We start from the raw sequence: 16,563 nt of genomic DNA, 5'->3' as shown, positions 1-16,563 counted from the left end.
GAAACACTGAAGCCAGCTCCAAGCCCTGCCATCCACCCTCCCTCTTGCGATCACGCCTGGAAGCCACAGAAGGGAATTCTCAGGACCCCTTTGATCTCGCCAAAGTTCGCAAATCCTCTGTCTGTTTATCTCCTTCCTTCCCTGGCCTCCTCGTCCCCCTTGCTACCCCCTGCCCAGTGGATGAGTCACTCCCTCCCCTCCCCACCCCACTGCCATCTGTTTTTCTAATGATGGCAGGAGACGAGCTGCTTTGTTGGCCCACACGTAACAAAGCGCACTCCATGCTAGCATTTTTCCTGATGTACTCTCAGGATGCTATTTTATTGGTATCATTTCCCCACCCAGCTTTCCCTTTGTCTGAAACCCCACAATTTCCCCCTCTTTGGCCTCATGTAGATCCTAGTTTCCCAGAATTAGATCAAGAGAAACAGGGATACAGGAGAATCTAGGGACTAACAGGCATGTGGGTTGGGTGTGTATGCAGGGGGAGGGTGCTGGAAGTCAAGGGCAAGTTAAACAGCTCTCTCTAGCGCACTAGGCACAGCCAGAATTATTGAGCATTGCTGCTAAGTGGCTTAATTACTTCCAGTGAAAGACTTTGATGACAAAGCCTAACTCTAGCCTGAGACTACAGTATTTGTATCTGCTACTGGCTGTACCCAGGGTGAGAGGGCTTAAATGGTGTGTGTGCGTGCGTGTGTGTGTGTGTGTGTGTGTGTATGTGTGTGAGTGTAATAGCTCCCATGTCAGGGTTCCTGGGTCAATCTCCCTCAGCAAGGCTCTGCCTCATTCTTGACTCTTCCTTGCAAAAACTCTTAATCTAGTTAAGGAATTCACATCCCCCTGAGTCCCCCACTGCTAGGGGAATGCCTTGTGTGAGAAGTAAACAGGATTCCTTGAGGTAGTAAAGGTCTAGTTTGGGTTAATCAACAGTGGACTACAGGACCTCCTCAGAGGTTGAAAACAGAGATGCCTGCGTGACCCAGGCAGTTGATGTCAATGAGAGAAGCCCAGTAGGTGAGAAGCTACAGAGTCTGGTGAGGACCACGCTGAACTGGAGGGCAGCTGCCCTTCTGGTGTTGTAGCTGCCGCTCAGATCCAGCTAACTGTTGCCACAGTTGTCAGATATTCTTGTTTTTCAAGAGAAAAATCTTTGCACAAAGAGTTTTATATTTATTTTTACTTGGGGTGTGTGTGTGTAAAGTTACGTATACACATATGAATTTTATGTGAAAATCCCAATTTTTAAGCATTAGCAACCAAAACAAAATCGTTTTTAGACACTGAGCTGGCCAAACCCCTGTCTGTGGGCCACTGATCTGCAAAACTCTGATCTAACTAAACTCCAGTGAGGCCCGGTTAGAGAATCCCAAAACCATAAATAATTCTGACTTGCTTTTAACTTTTATTAAGCCATTTAAAATGGAACCCTGGAGATTTTGTTAAAATTTAAGAAAAGGCAAAATCAGAAATCCTAATATCTGTAATATGGGGATTGTGGAGCTAAATTTAAGAGATCACGCAAAGGACATAGGAGCTGGGAAAGGGCAAATATGGAAGCAGAAGGACGCAAGTCTCCATAAGTTGAGCAGAACAGAGAGCTCTGGTCTGCGTTTGGGGGAGGGGAGGTGGCTTACCTCACAGGACTGAATGCAGTGGATCAGGAGGGGGTCTGGGTGCCACTGACGCCGCCCAGTGCACACGATGCTCTGAAGGGGAAGACGGAAAGAACAGAAAACAAAAGCAAAGACACCTGGTCAGCGAGAGAAGGGGCAAATCCTGAGCTTACCCCACTAGCCCAACCCCTTCCCTGAGGAGCAAGCCCCAGCTGTGCTGCATGAAGAGGTCCAAAGCCATCGTCTGCTCTTTCCCGTGGAACTGCTAATTCTGCCAGGTGGAGCCAAGGGAGAATCTCTTAATGGAGGGCATCTTTCATTCTCTTCATCATCTTCACCCTCCCTGAGCTATTGAAATTTCCAGAATGGTGTAGGTGTGGTTAAAAATAGCATCCTCAATACTAAAATGACTTTAATTTGGCTCTAGGCATAATATTGGTTCCATTTGTTTTGAAATTTTAAATAAAGTTACAAGAAACTGTGAGCTGGCTTGTGCTCATCAGGAAGGACCGTGGAGTTTTAAAGGCTGAGAAATAGAGCTTCATAAGAAGAGTCTTGAACTAAAAATGGATCTCAGGAATCCTAGATCACAAGATGTGAGGGCCCAAGCAAGGAGTGGGGGCCAAACTGCACTCTCTGCAACTCCTGTTAGCACCATTTATGCCCTCCTTGTGGGAAATAAAAGAGGGTCTACGCACTGGACAAATAAGCTTAATGTGAAACCACCAGGACTCAAAATGGCACCAACATTAAGATGGTGAGAGTGTGAAAATGTGTCTGTGTTAAAACACTGGTGACCTTCTCTGACCATTGACCAGGGCCCAATGACCATTTCCTGATGTGCCTTTAAACAAGTAGTCGTCTACTCTTTATGAATAATAATAACTCACTTTCATGGAGTTTTTTTTCTTTTAATTTTTGTATATAAAGATTTCAAAAGATACACTTCAGGAAAAGAGAAAGTCCCAAAAGATGTTTCAAAGAGAAAAGGAAGTTCTCTTTATAACCTGCTACCAATCCACCCATTTGTGGACTTTCATACTCACATTTTAAATTCAGTACAATAGAAATTCAGGGAAACCAGAAGAAAAATGATGCATTGTGAGATATGAGTTTTACATAAAACAGCACTCCAGTAATTGAAAATTATACATTCTAGAATGCTAAGACTGTACAATAATCAGATTGGAGACATTTGCATATATTAAGCTGTAGGTATATGAGTATATACCTCAGAGTCAGTTATGAAAATGCGCATCTGCAGTATTTTTCTGGAGTTATATTACTATAAACTAAAAGTCCTCCTTCACAGCTTCCCTAAAGAGGCAATAAATACTGTAAACCCTAAAAAATTTTTTTGATATTCAAAACTCTATACTGTAATAATGTAGAAGGCGACTTTGCTTAAATTATCATTGCAAAGACACAGACCTACTAGAGAATGGACTTGAGGATATGGGGAGGGGGAGGGGTAAGCTGTGACAAAGTGAGAAAGTGCCATGGACATATATACACTACCAAACGTAAAATAGATAGCTAGTGGGAAGCAGCTGCATAGCACAGGGAGATCAGCTCGGTGCTTTGTGACCACCTAGAGGGGTGGGATAGGGAGGGTGGGAGGGAGGGAGACGCAAGAGGGAAGAGATATGGGAACATATGTATATGTATAACTGATTCACTTTGTTATAAAGCAGAAACTAACACAATATTGTATACTCCAATAAAGATGTTAAAAATAATAAATAAAAAATTTTTAAAAATTATCATTGCACTAAAAAAAAAAAAGAATAATCAAATATATACAGTCATTCCTTGATATCCACAGGGGGTTGGTTCCAGGACCCCCGCGGATGCCAAAATCCAAGGATCCTCAATCCCTTATATAAAATGACATACTATTTGCATATAACATCCTATTTATACTTTAAATCATCTCTAGATTACTTATAATAACTAATACAATGTAAAAGCTATGGAAATAGCTGTAAATACAATGTAAATGCTATGGAAATAGTTGCCTGAAAGCAGCAAATTCAAGTTTTGCTTTTTGAAACTTTCTGGATTTTTTTTTTTTTTTCTGAATGTTTTGTCACCAGATAATGGTAATGGTAAAATGCAGTAATTTGAACCCTTGAAATGCAAATACATGGCAACTTTATTCCTTCTCATGCACTGAATCCATTAAGGACCCCCAGTCCCCACCCTAGTCAGTCAGTCATTCAATTCAGACTAAATGTGGCACTCACTATGACCCAGTTTCCTCAGGGAGCAAGAGGGATCTGAAGATCCACCAATCTTGTCACTGCCCTTAAAGAACTCAAAGTCTATGGGGGGAGGTAGCTGGAAGTACATCAATTCCTCCACATGAAGGGGAACTTAGCCTCAGCACCCTCACATGACGACCATAGCCAGAACTTGCCAGAACACTCTGAACTGACTGGATCAGTTTCTCTTATGTCCTTCATACCTTCTACTCCATCCACCACCTTAATACATGCAGGAGTGTTGATCTTCTAATACTTGAGAAATTCTAAAACTACACTGCAAAGGAAAAAAACAAACAAAAGAAAAAAAAACCTAAAAGAAAGAAAGAAAGGAAAAGAGTCTGTCTGTATTTACTTTTAATTCTTTTTCTCCAGTGCTCTTTTTTTTTTTAACCACAGACCCTTTTTGTTTTCTTTTGTGAACATCTCTCCAGATTAATGTTCTGTGGAACTCACTTTAGGAAATGCTACTCAATACTTATATGATGGAAACAACACATGTGCATTTTTTTTCATATAACAGCTTCTTCATTTGCTCTGCTGAAGCAAATTGAAATTACCATTTATTGTGAAATTTGTGATATCTCTCTTTCCAGTCTTTTTTTCATCACTGTTCCATTTGTAGTACTAGCCTCTACATCTCTACTCTGCATCAGTAGTGGGCCTTCATTTTATTTTATATATATATATATTTTTAACATCTTTATTGGAGTATAATTGCTTTACAATGGTGTGTTATTTTCTGCTTTATAATAAAGTGAATCAGCTATACATATACATTCTCCAGTGCTCTTTTCTCTTATTATTTCCAATTTATTTTTTACACCTTTGTATTTTTTTTTTTTTTTTTTTTTTTTTGTGGCCACACCATGTGGCTTGCGGGATCTCAGTTCCCCAACCAGGGATTGAACCTGGCCCACAAGCCCGGAATCCTAACCACTAGGCCACCAGGGAGCTCCCCTACATCTTTGTATTTTTATGTAATTTAATTTTATTATTATGTGATACATGTTCAAAGTATAAAATCTAAAAAACATAAAAGGATACACAATCTCCCCAACTACTCAATGTCTTGCATACTATTTTTAGTTCTTTTTTATGTCATTACAGAGATAGTCTATGAATATACATACGTATATAAAATTATTTATTTCCTCACACAAAGTATAAAGTACTATAATTTTATTTAGTGCTTTAGTTTATTGTTTGATTGTCTAACTTTATTTCACTTCATAACATTTCTTGGTGTTCTGTTTATTTTATGGTATATGGGTTGCTGCATTCTATTGATTGCATATTATTCCATTTCATGGATGTACCTTAATTTACTTAATCAGACCCATATTAATGGATATTAAAGTTATTTTCAGTCTTTCGCTTTAACAAACAAAGCTTATGTATAAATCATTTTATACATGTGCAACTACATCTGTTCAATAAACTCATGATAGTGGAATTGACAATACCCATCTCAATGAATTTTGTAATATTCTATAATTCAGTCTTAAGACTAATTCAGACTGGCAACCTCCTTGATCTCTGTACAGACTACAAAAGTTTCTGGTACCTGTGTCATATACCTTCCTAGACTGCAAAATCCTTGAGAACAGGGACTCTCTCCCGCTCACACATCTTATTTCAGTGACTTAGAGAGAGACAATGTTCAACAAGTACTTGTCAACCGTTAAATAGGTTGTTGTATCTTTAGGTTTCTTCTTTATCTTCTGGCCTATGAAAGTCACTCATCTCATATGAAAAGATCTGCATATAGAAGTAATTGAATAACTACTTACTGATCAAAACTGGAGGAAAATTTCAAATGTTTTTCAGATCCTACATTTTATGGGCACATTTGTGGTAGCGAGGTGAAAGAGGAAAGTGAAATGGGAGGAAAACTAGTGAGAAGTTGGCATAGAAGGGCTAGCTCCTGGTGAGGTGTGTTAAATTAATTAAACAAGGAGGCCATTACACTGAGGTGGCTCTAATGCCATGGTGGCCTGTGGCAGCAAACCAAAATCTAAGCCTGTCAATGCCTCAAGGTTATGAAATTGAAACCAAAGGGCAATCAGTCATGAACAACCAACTTGGCTTTAAGCTATAACCAATCAATAATTTCCTTACTTTGCTTTTGCCTTTTCTTTATAATCAAGTCTCTCCCCAGGTGCTGTTGGCAGAGCACTCCTAAACCCGGTTTGGCATTACCCGATTTGAATTGATTTTTGCTCAGATAAACTCTTAAAATATTTAATATGCCTCAGTTTATCATTTAACAGTTCAATATGATTTTCTTATTTTCTGGAATATTTTTGACAAATTATAATCCTATATATTACATTTGAAAAGCTATAGAGAATAACTGAAAAAACAACCTTATATCCTCTGCCCAGCTTTATCAAATCATAACACTTTGTTTTATCTGCTTCCAGAGTTTGTCACTAGAGATTCAATTAATGTCCCTTATATATGTCCCTCCAACATCATTCTCCTTCCATCCTCCCTATTAGTAACAACTATTCTGAATTTTAAAATTATTATTTCTATACATTTGTATATAATTATAACTATAGTTGTTATACTATTAGCAAGCCACTTCTCAGATGAATCAATTGTGAAAACTAAGGGCCAAGGATTTGTTTTAAACTTTTCAAAAAGAAAAAGTTCATGAGAAAACCAGTTTAAAGATTTCCTCTTGGTTGGACTATTTTAATTTTTTTGAAAAAGCAAGGGAAAAAAGAGAAGAAAGGAAGAACAAAGGGAGAGCAGAGATGGGAAAGGAGAAGATGGGGTGGGGGAGAAAGGAGGGGAGAGAGAGAGAGAGAGAAGGGAGGGAGGAAAGAGGGAAAGAAAACCAGTTAAGGGTTATTAGGATGGTCATAGGGCTGTATGAAGGCTGTTGCCTGGTTAAATGTGTTGTTAAAGGTCACAAGACTGATGGTTAGCCAACATTAAGGTCTAATACAAAATTGCTCAATTGTTTTTTTATCAGGAATAGTTACTTGACAGAATGGGCTACTAATCACATCAGATCACAAAGTTCTGCTCCTGCCCAGGTTTGTGATGATCTATCTCCTTATTACCATATATGTATGCAGCCCTAAATAAAATACAGTGCTATTTTGCATATTTATTTGGACCATAGCACATTACCCTGCAATATACTTTGTGGTTATTCTTCCCCCATCCTCCAAGACACTCTTGTCTACTCTTCTCTGGAGAAGAGGGAATTGATGCCTGAGACTTACTCAAGCAGAGAGGGAACAATGCCACGTTTTAAACAGATGAAAAAGATTTTTTCATGACTCATGTCTGAGGGATTTGTTCTCCCGTGATGTGTGGCAAGTGTCACTGGAGCTGTTACACACAACTGCACCCATCAAGAGGACACTGGGGATGGGGGGAGCGGGAGCATTAGGAGATGAGGGGACAGACGGGAGGGGGAGACCAGATAGTGGGAAACTGTGACTTCTGGAGGCTATTATCTTCTTTTTTTCCTCCTGTTTTTCTCTTCCTCTTAAAACATTTTGATTTTATTTAAGGAATTATTAATCCTTTGGGGACCAACTTGGGAAAACAAAGTCAGAAATTATAAGGTTTGTTTTGACTGAGCAATTCTGTTGAAGAGCTGGGGAGTTGAGAGAGGGATTCCATGCAGTGTTGAGAACTTTGCAAACCTAACGTGTGTAGTCACAGGAAAATGTCATTAATTTGGTCCTCACTAATTCCTAATTATGATATACTAAAAAAAAAGAAAAAGAGGATTATCCAGTCTGGGAAAACTGAATTTATGAAGCAGACTAATAGGGGAAATGAGATGTTATGATGGATACTTTTGTATTTCAGAAAGAAACATTTTCAAATACAGTTTAGAAAAACTCATTTACATGCAAACAATTGCCTTATTATGTGCAAAACAAACAAAAAAATCTCTCCATGAAATCTGGTTCTCAAAAGACCACTTCTTTATAACGTAAGTCAAAATGTCAATTTTCCTATTTTAAACAGGAAAGTCACAAGATATAATAAAACATTCTCTAGACACAGTGGTTAAGGGACAATAATAAAAAATCAACCAAACATAGGCTTTCTGGAAAAATCCAAAGGTTTGCCATGAGAAATGGCTCTGTGGAGGTGGGAGGCATTGTCTTCTTTGAGCTCTTTGGTTTCACACAGCAATCTCGTTCTGAGAACGGGTGAAATGAATCATGCATTGAGGAAGACATAATTCCTACCCCCAAGACTCTTACAGTTTGGTGTTAGAATGACAGAAAAAAGGAAGAAAAGCAGAAAATTAAGAAGAGGAAAAGCAGGGATGAGAAAAACACTAAATGCTCTCAGCGGAAGTCCATGGGGAGCTCTTCCTACACCCTCAGCTCAGACCCCCTAGATATGAGCAATGGTACTGAATGGGCAGTTGGCTGTCTCCTGTCTGTCCCAGCTGCCAGTTTCCACTGCTCAGTCACCATGACTAGCAGGGATTTATTTGACAGCCAAGAAGCCCTTCTGTTTGGCATCCTCTCTTTTGTAAGGATACGTCTCTGCTGATGCCATCACCATAGAAAGGTCTAAATCCCTGGGTGCAGTAGGTGAAGGAGGAAAACGTCATTACAACAACAAAGGCCCAGAAAGTCCATTTGGGAATTTCAAATCCTTACTTCATGTTTCCTACAGCCAGCATGCCCTTGAAACATTTAGAAATAATAGTATATGTTCATCCTTACTCTCTTCTGAGTCTCCTAACCGTTAGAAATTGCTTCTTCAGTCAGAGGTGTCCAATAGGAAGCACTGAATGGCCATTAATTGTCTTCCCAGCCCCATTTGTAAAAGGCACAGAAAAAAACAAATGACCTACACACCTCTATCTACACACACTAACAAGCAAAGCATAGAACTTACAGAACAATATTTTTCTTTCTTATAGATAGCAGGTGATATCTTTTCAGAGAGGCTGGAAATTTCCAAAGGTAAGATTTGTACTAAGTGAACTTAAATTCCATTTTTACATAATTCAGAACTATGTGTTAGAAACTGTGCAAGACATTGCAAAAGTGTTATTTTGAATTTTTATAACAACACTTCAAGATAGAGAATACCATCCTCATTCTTGCTGTTCAGCAGAGGCTCCAAGGGGTAAGTCATATAGTATTTGAACCCAGGAGGACCTCACTCTTCTTTTGACAGTTGCCACTTTGAGTTGTTTTTCATCAAAACCCCAGACTACCTAAATCCTCGGAAATTCTTCCTTTAATGAAAAGTATATTATTCTAGGAGTCAGGTATCATGTTCAGGAATAAAAACCAGTAGAACCCCCAGAGACAGGCACATAAATGTTATAGGAACCTAAAACGTATACTTGATTGTTCTTTAAAAACAAACTCTTTCACAACAAGGAAAAGCAGTATTACAGGGAAATATCTCTCTAAATTATTTTTGTTAGACTTCACGGGGAGGGAAGGGAAATGTGGGAATGAGGAGGTTCTCATAGCTGGGGCAAGTGACTTCTTTTCTATTTGATAGGCAAACTAACCCAAACATACACCAGGGGGAAAAAAGGACTACAGCCAACAGGGTGATTCAGGGGAAATCACTGAACTTGGAGTCAGAAAAGTTGGCTGCACTGCTCTCTCCATTTCTTGAAAGCTGTGCAACCTTGAACAGATAATCCGACAACATCTAATTTGTCAGGAAAGTAAGGATAATAAAATCTTCCTTTCTTAGTTTATTGGTTTGTGAGAAGATTCAAATGAAATGATAAATTTCCAAAATATATATATTATGTATATATACACAACTTTGAAAGCAATAAAGCGTTATCCAAATGTAAGATATCATTTTTATTACAAAGAATGAAGTCATTGGAAGCAGACTAGAGAAAATGATGCAATTTAATCCATTGCTCTGTAGTCTTGCCAGATACCAGGTATTTGAAGTATGGGAGATAGCAAGGGTTTACATGAAATAGGAGATCATCATTTACTAAACAAATGAGCCAGGCTCCAAATAGGTGTACTTGTACTTAAAATATTTATGTTGCCAGTATTTTATTTTATAATAACAGTGTTCCGCAAAGCATTACAGTGGAATTACCTGGGGTGCTTGTTAAAAAATGCACACCCCAAGGTTTTGGCAGTCTCTCTAAAGGGGGGAACCCAGGTCTGCTCCCTTTACAAACTGCCCAAGTGATTCTGAAGGGCACCAAAACTTAAGATTGAGTACAATATGGAACATCCTTCAAGATAAATCAATGTAAGTTACAAGGTTTTTACTCGAAGAAGACTTTCATTTAATACAACTGCTTTGGTGTATAAGGCATTTCTTTCTCCTTCTTTGTGAGGACAAGCTTAGATTTCCCACCCCTCAAGAGCCACTGAGTGCCACAAAATGGGAGCATCTATGGTTGGGGCATAATCTCATCTCTGAGGACCTGGGTACATAAGGGCAATAGCCTCATCATTATTTCCTTTGCTTCCACTGACTTCTTTTTCTTGACTAGACCATAGTCATGATAAATGCAGTGATACAAATGATAACATTTGGTGTTTGGTTTAAGAAGAAAATAAATCCTGCATTTTCTTTCTGGGGTGGGCAACTTGAAATTGACAAGGGTATAATTATACATAGCAGTACGAAGCTGCAGCAAGTGCTCCCAGTTTGAGGAGAAAATATATATTTACTTTCAAAGTAGAAAATGATGCTATAGCAATTTCTTTGCTTACTCAACCAACATTCCTAAGACACCTATAATTTGCCCAGCACTGAAAAAGGAACTAGGAATGTAAACATGAACAAAATGCTATGGAATAGAGGTAAATAAATAATAATGACTCCCCCGAAGGATAGTTGAGAAAGGGGAGGTTTTAATAAAATAGAAGATATTGTTTTCCAGTTTGGAAATAGTCACGTCTCCGTTATTGGTATCCCTGCTGTCTTCACGAAGAAAAGTGAACTGCTCTTCTCTGAATGTCCCATTTGGAAAGCAGAGGTGGGAAACCACCCCCCCCCCATCACCGGAAGGCCTGCACTCTGGCCTGACAAACCCTACATGCATCGATTGTGCCCATCGGATGTCTTGTTGGGTAGATGCTGAAGTGATTGTAGAAGGGTTCCTGAAGCAGTTCATTTCTCAAGTGGAACAAATGGATCATAAACATCCCAAGCCTTTCCCCCTTTAGCTGCTTATAGAGAAAGAGAAGTCTTTCATCATAAGAAGTTGAGTTCAAGGGACTGACAGAAAGGGTCTAGACCATCTGGCACTCCGTGAACATGAGGCAGAAGTTCTTTATCCAGGTACTGTAATTCCAGCTAAACCTTCACAACAGACTGTGGGAAATGGGACAGAAAGTCTAGAAAGGCTGGGATGGGAGAACCAGACAAGGTGTTTTTCTGGCTTTCTCCTTCCTGCTCCATACGGTCTTCCCAGCGCCCTCCCACTCGCGGTGGGCCCCCTTTTGCATAGTGTTCTCATTGGGTTCAACATCCTAAGAGGGGTCGCCATGCCCTACAGGATCTCGTCCACCTGCCGCTGCCCTATCTCATCCTTCTAGCTCCCATCTCCCCTCTCCCTCACCACCGCAATACCCTGGTTTCAGACACATAGAACTTCTTACCATTCCTTATCCTCTAGAATTTCCCCCTCGATCATAGTTTAAGACCCAGAGGGAAAGCTTCCTGGTCTGTTGATCCTTCCCCAACTCCCCAAAGCTCCTGAGCAGAAGAATTAGGTGCTTCCTCTTGGGTGTTCCCACAGCTCTTCTACCACAAGCAAGCCATTTCCCATGTTGCATTATTATAAATGTTTGTTTTCGTGGGCATATTATAAGTCTTGTAAACAGAAGGACTCTCATTTTTTTCCTTTTCATGTTCCCAGCATTTAGCACAGTTCCAGGGCACATAGTAAGCCCCAATAAGTGTTTGCTGAGTGAGTGACTGACTGAATTAATAGAGTCATGCTACTCCCACCCCCCCACCCCAAAGCATACTTAAGAGTATTTGTTCCTGATCCTCCTGCTTTAACACACATCCCTGCCAATAAGACAGCACAATTAGCCTGTGAGGGAAAAGGAGCAATCTGAGAATGATTTCCGAATGAAATGTGGTATATCTCTAGCGTCCATCTCTTGGTGACTCTGTGGGAATAGCCTTCCAAGGTTTTTGTTTATTAGACAGTCTAATAAAGCAACAAAGCTCTCAGGCTTTCTGATATCCCCACCCTCCCATTCTAAGAAGAAATAACTTCCTGACTACAAGATCGTCTCCATTCACATCTTATATAGCCTTTTCTTTCTCTTTTTCATTTACTCATTTCACAAATATTTATTGAACACTTATTACATACCAGTTAGTGTTCTAGGATCTGGGGCTATAGTAGTGAACAATAACCCCTCATTGACCTTTTTATTCTAGTGGTGGAAAGAGACTTACTAATACATAAGATAAATGAGTAAAATATAAAATATGCATGGTCATGATAAGTCCTAAGGAGAAAAACATAAAAGAGGGAAGGGAAACAAAGTTTTAGGGGAGTTAAAATTTTAGATAGAGTAGTCAAAGGAGGCCTTCCTGACATTTGAGTAAAATTCTGAAGGAAGCAAAGGAGCAAGACATGAAGATACCCAGGAGAAAAGCATTCTAGGCAGAGGGAACCACGGGGCAAAAGTCCTGAGGTGGGAGTGTGCCTGGCATGTTCAAGAATTAGCCAAGAGCCACTGTGGCAAGATTAGAGTAAGCCAAGGAAAGCATGTGGGAGAGAAAGTCAGGAAGGTAAAGGTGGTCAAAGGAGGCCATGGAACTGAGAACCCAGGTGTGGGAAGGACCCAGTGTGTGGATGTTGAAATCAGTAAGAGTTATGCCAGGAATATTAGGTAAAGTGACTGTGAGCCAGGAGCTTAAGTGGTTAAAAAATCGGGGGAGGGAGTGAACTGAGGGTCAGAAGATGACAGCTGCACTGAGGGTGGTGAGTGTTTTATTCTGTTGGCATTAGATTCGAATGTGGGTGATTTCAGGGAGGAGGCAGGGAGAAGAGTTTGGAAGTGGCATTGAGGAGACAGGAGGACATCTGCTCCTCTCCCAGGCCCAGAGACAGGAGGGGTGTGAGAGAGAAAGTAGGAACCAGTAGACCCTGCAGGGAGGCAGAATCCTCAGGGTTTCAAATGAGGATGAAAATGAATGGAAAGCTCAGAGATGTAATGGATCTCGCTCATGACTGACTTTGAATATCAGAGGGTCCAGAGAGGATTTTGGGGTTTAGAGAGAGTGGGAAATGGAGGCAGGAAAGGTAACTTTCCTTACTTCCTCTAGTCATTCTCTCTCTGTTTTCAGTTTTATTTTCATCTTTTCTAATTTATCTTCCTATTTTTTTATTAGTGGTAATTTTCTCTTTCAATTTCCTTCCTGTATTATCATTCTTTATGTCTCTGAGTCTTCCTTCCATATTATCTTTTAAACTTTCTTTTGGATATTGGTCATCTTTTTTCTCAAGCTTTTCTCTTTTTTCTTCCTGATTTTCAATCCTTCTCTCTAGGAATGATCCATGCGGTTGTTTGCTCTAAGGATGCTTTGAAAGCCTCTGAAATTACTCCAGGGAATATGCTGCTGGTTGAGAATTGTTCAGCAGTCTTACATCCTCGGCACATAAAAATGATCCTTTCCTCACCTGGACTTTGACAGGTTCCATCCAGTGCTCCAGAGTGTCAGCAGTGACGTTCTCAGGAAGGATTACGGGATCGCTAGGGGGGATTATACACGATGGGGAACACACTGCACCTGAAGGAACAGAAATTTACAAAAGAGACTTGAACTTCCCACATCTCAGTCTTTTACATCTTGGAATCATTAGCTTTGATTGTTCTTTCTTTTTTTTTTTTAATAGTTTTTTTCTTTTCTGCTCACTTCTTTTTAAAATTAATTAATTAATTAATTGATTAATTTATATTTTTGGCTGCGCTGGGTCTTCGTTGCTGCACATGGGCTTTCTCTAGTTGAGGCGGGCGGGGGCTACTCTTCATCGTGGTGCTCGGGCTTCTCATTGCAGTGGTTTCTCTTGCTGTGGAGCACGGGCTCTAGGCGTGTGGGCTTCAGCAGTTGTGGCTCGTGGGCTCTAGAGCACAGGCTCAGTAGTTGTGGCGCACGGGCTTTGTTGCTCCGTGGCATGTGGGATCTTCCCAGACCAGGGCTCGAACCCATGTCCCCTGCATTGGCAGGCAGATTCTTAACCACTGTGCCACCAGGGAAATACAAAAACAATTGCTTTCTACGTTGTAGGTCACCTCATTAACATGGTCATAGGCAGGGTCGATACTCATCTACTGTGTACCTGTAGGGATGCTCCTACACTAACTAGTAAAGAGCCACTTCCTCAAGTTAACTCCCTTGGCCCAAGTGCCCTTTCTCCTTCTAGTCCAATATAACCCCTCCTCTGGAATCCCTGAATCTCTGTATGACTCAGCAATAAGAGATCTAATTCCTGGTCTCGTAGACCTCCAATACCCCACTCCAGGACTCTGGCCAGCCAAAGTCTACCTGGATTGGTTGATGCCTTTTAAGTACTTTTAATACCATTTCTGCTCATATGATTTCCTGGAAGCTTATGACTGCAACATCTACTACCTAAGAACTTTACTAGCTGGGGAAAAAATGGCCCAGAAATCATGAAGGTGGATTTATAATGCCCGCTAGACTGAAGATCATTACACAGGCAGCCAAGAAACCTATGTGATTAAAAGAGGAAACAAGGGGAAATCAGAAGCAGAGATTTTGGTCATGTGTTGGCCTTTTAAAGGAAAATCTTGCTTTATTTCTTTGTATGTGGTGTCTTAAGTATCTTCTAAAATTCTATTCAAAGAAGGCGGACTCTCAGGGTTCTCTATTTCCTCATCTAAAGATTTTGATGATCTCCAAGTTGCTTTTCAGCTCACACTTACTTCTATTAATGTTTTTTGCTGACTTACATGACTCTTAAGGACTCTATATACGTGTGTGTGACATATTAATGTAAAAATTAGAGATTAGAGGGTGGGGAGATAAGAATTTTCTCATGAGACACCACACAAGAAGCATGATCTCAGCATTCCGCTACTCCTTGCCTGACCTTAAGATTTCTCAGTGCAAAGAGCAACTTGAAGATGGTAAAGAACATTCTCAGAAACTAACAAGCTTTCTCATTAACTCAAATTATACCTACTGGCATTACAAACGTTAGAATGACTTGGAAAATTACTCCTTGCTTGTACAATTCAAAACTTCGGGTTAATCTCACAAAGTTTTCCACAGACAGCATCTCTTTTCTATGATGCTTAAGTCCAGCCAGAGCAAATTTAAGTCAACTTGACTTTCAATCGGCCCTGGCCACAGAGACTTTTAATTTCAATGACTGCATTAAGAAGTTACCCCTAGGTTCTGGAGCCTAATCCCCTGTACAGAAGGAATGGCTGCTGAGCCAGGCAAGCAAAGGCAATTTCAAATTGTTCCCTTCAGGAACTCTCTGCTCCAGTAACAACAGCAGAGAGAAGGGAGGAGGCGCCCAGCACATGCGTGGTGTGTGTCTACACATTTCCACCTTTCCTCTTAGAACTACTACTCCTGCCACAAATCAATCCACTTTTCAGCCTGCTGCGAAGTGGGTAACGTGACCAGACACTATGCAAATGGCTCAGCAGTGGCAACAACATTACACATGAGTGGAGGAATAAAAAAAACACAAATTTGTCATAAATTTCACGTTTACTGAAGCAGCTAAGAGTTAACTTGAATTTCTATCCACTCCTCAGGGAGAACAATGAATCTGATTCAAGATCCAGCCAGTCCTAGTTAAGGATTACTTGGGAGCAGAAGTCAGCATCCCTTCCCAAACATACCAATCCTGTATCCCTGTTCACACTTGTACTCCACGAAATTCAGCTCCGAGGTGGGTGGTGGGCATTCCCCTTGCAGGTTCTCACATAACTTGAACTCCTCGGTCCACAGTCCCTCCTTTGTGCAGAGGATGGGAAGCTAGAATATCAAAAGTCAAACACATGTACCTTATTGTTTTGCTAACTTCTTTTAGAGTGGGGGAAAAGGTGGTCTGATTAAATGGTAGTGTTCTCCAACTTCTAGAACCTGGACTAAAAGACAATATTGAGATAATAAACCATGTTGTTTCTGACCACCGCCTCCCCCCGCCAAAAAAAAGTCAAGACAAGTTTTTGCTGTTTTGATGTGAAGGAATCATGAACAATTTTGTCATTAATAAAATTCATTAACAATGTGTTTTCCTTTGGATGTAAGGACACGGTGAGCTATCAACAGTAGCCCATGTATTCTGAAATAGTTTTGGAATTTTTTTCCCCGATGGTGTTGTTTTGCATTGATCCAGCCTTACTATCCCACAGATGCTGCTTGTGGCAAATGTCAGATTTTTTGCAAGATGAGTTTGAGCCCGTAAAACTAATTCATAATTTTTCTGGAGGTGCTTTCTACCTTTCTGCTTGAATGGACACATCATAGATGCTTTTGATCTCACCAAAGTTCTAGTCCCTTTCTCCACATGTATGCTGGTTTGTGTAACTCTTGGCTTTGCATCCCCAGAAATCACAAAGTATACTATAGGCAGAACACAGAGAGTAGCACTAACTCACAAACCCCAAGAAAGTAAGATTTTAGAGTTACAATAACTCTCCCTTCATCTGGCCAACTCCTTGACTCCTTAA

The 16,563-nt window shown here is 40.2% G+C and overlaps 1 protein-coding gene across 1 annotated transcript in view; it reads right to left on the bottom strand.

The window, feature by feature from the left end:
- Positions 1–16,563, bottom strand: part of PAPPA2 (pappalysin 2) — a 300,349-nt gene that overhangs the window by 36,646 nt on the left and 247,140 nt on the right. Inside the window, exons 18-20 of the mRNA XM_036867003.1 lie at positions 15,730–15,865; positions 13,530–13,639; positions 1,638–1,709 (exon numbers count right to left, since the gene is read on the bottom strand). Coding sequence (XP_036722898.1) covers positions 1,638–1,709; positions 13,530–13,639; positions 15,730–15,865 — 318 coding nt within the window. The remainder of the gene's footprint in view (positions 1–1,637; positions 1,710–13,529; positions 13,640–15,729; positions 15,866–16,563) is intronic.

This window comes from Balaenoptera musculus, chromosome 1, assembly GCF_009873245.2.
Source record: "Balaenoptera musculus isolate JJ_BM4_2016_0621 chromosome 1, mBalMus1.pri.v3, whole genome shotgun sequence".
Taxonomy (NCBI): Eukaryota; Metazoa; Chordata; class Mammalia; order Artiodactyla; family Balaenopteridae; genus Balaenoptera; species Balaenoptera musculus.
Note: the sequence above shows the minus strand (reverse complement) of the source record. Positions and strands in the feature narration are given on the sequence as shown.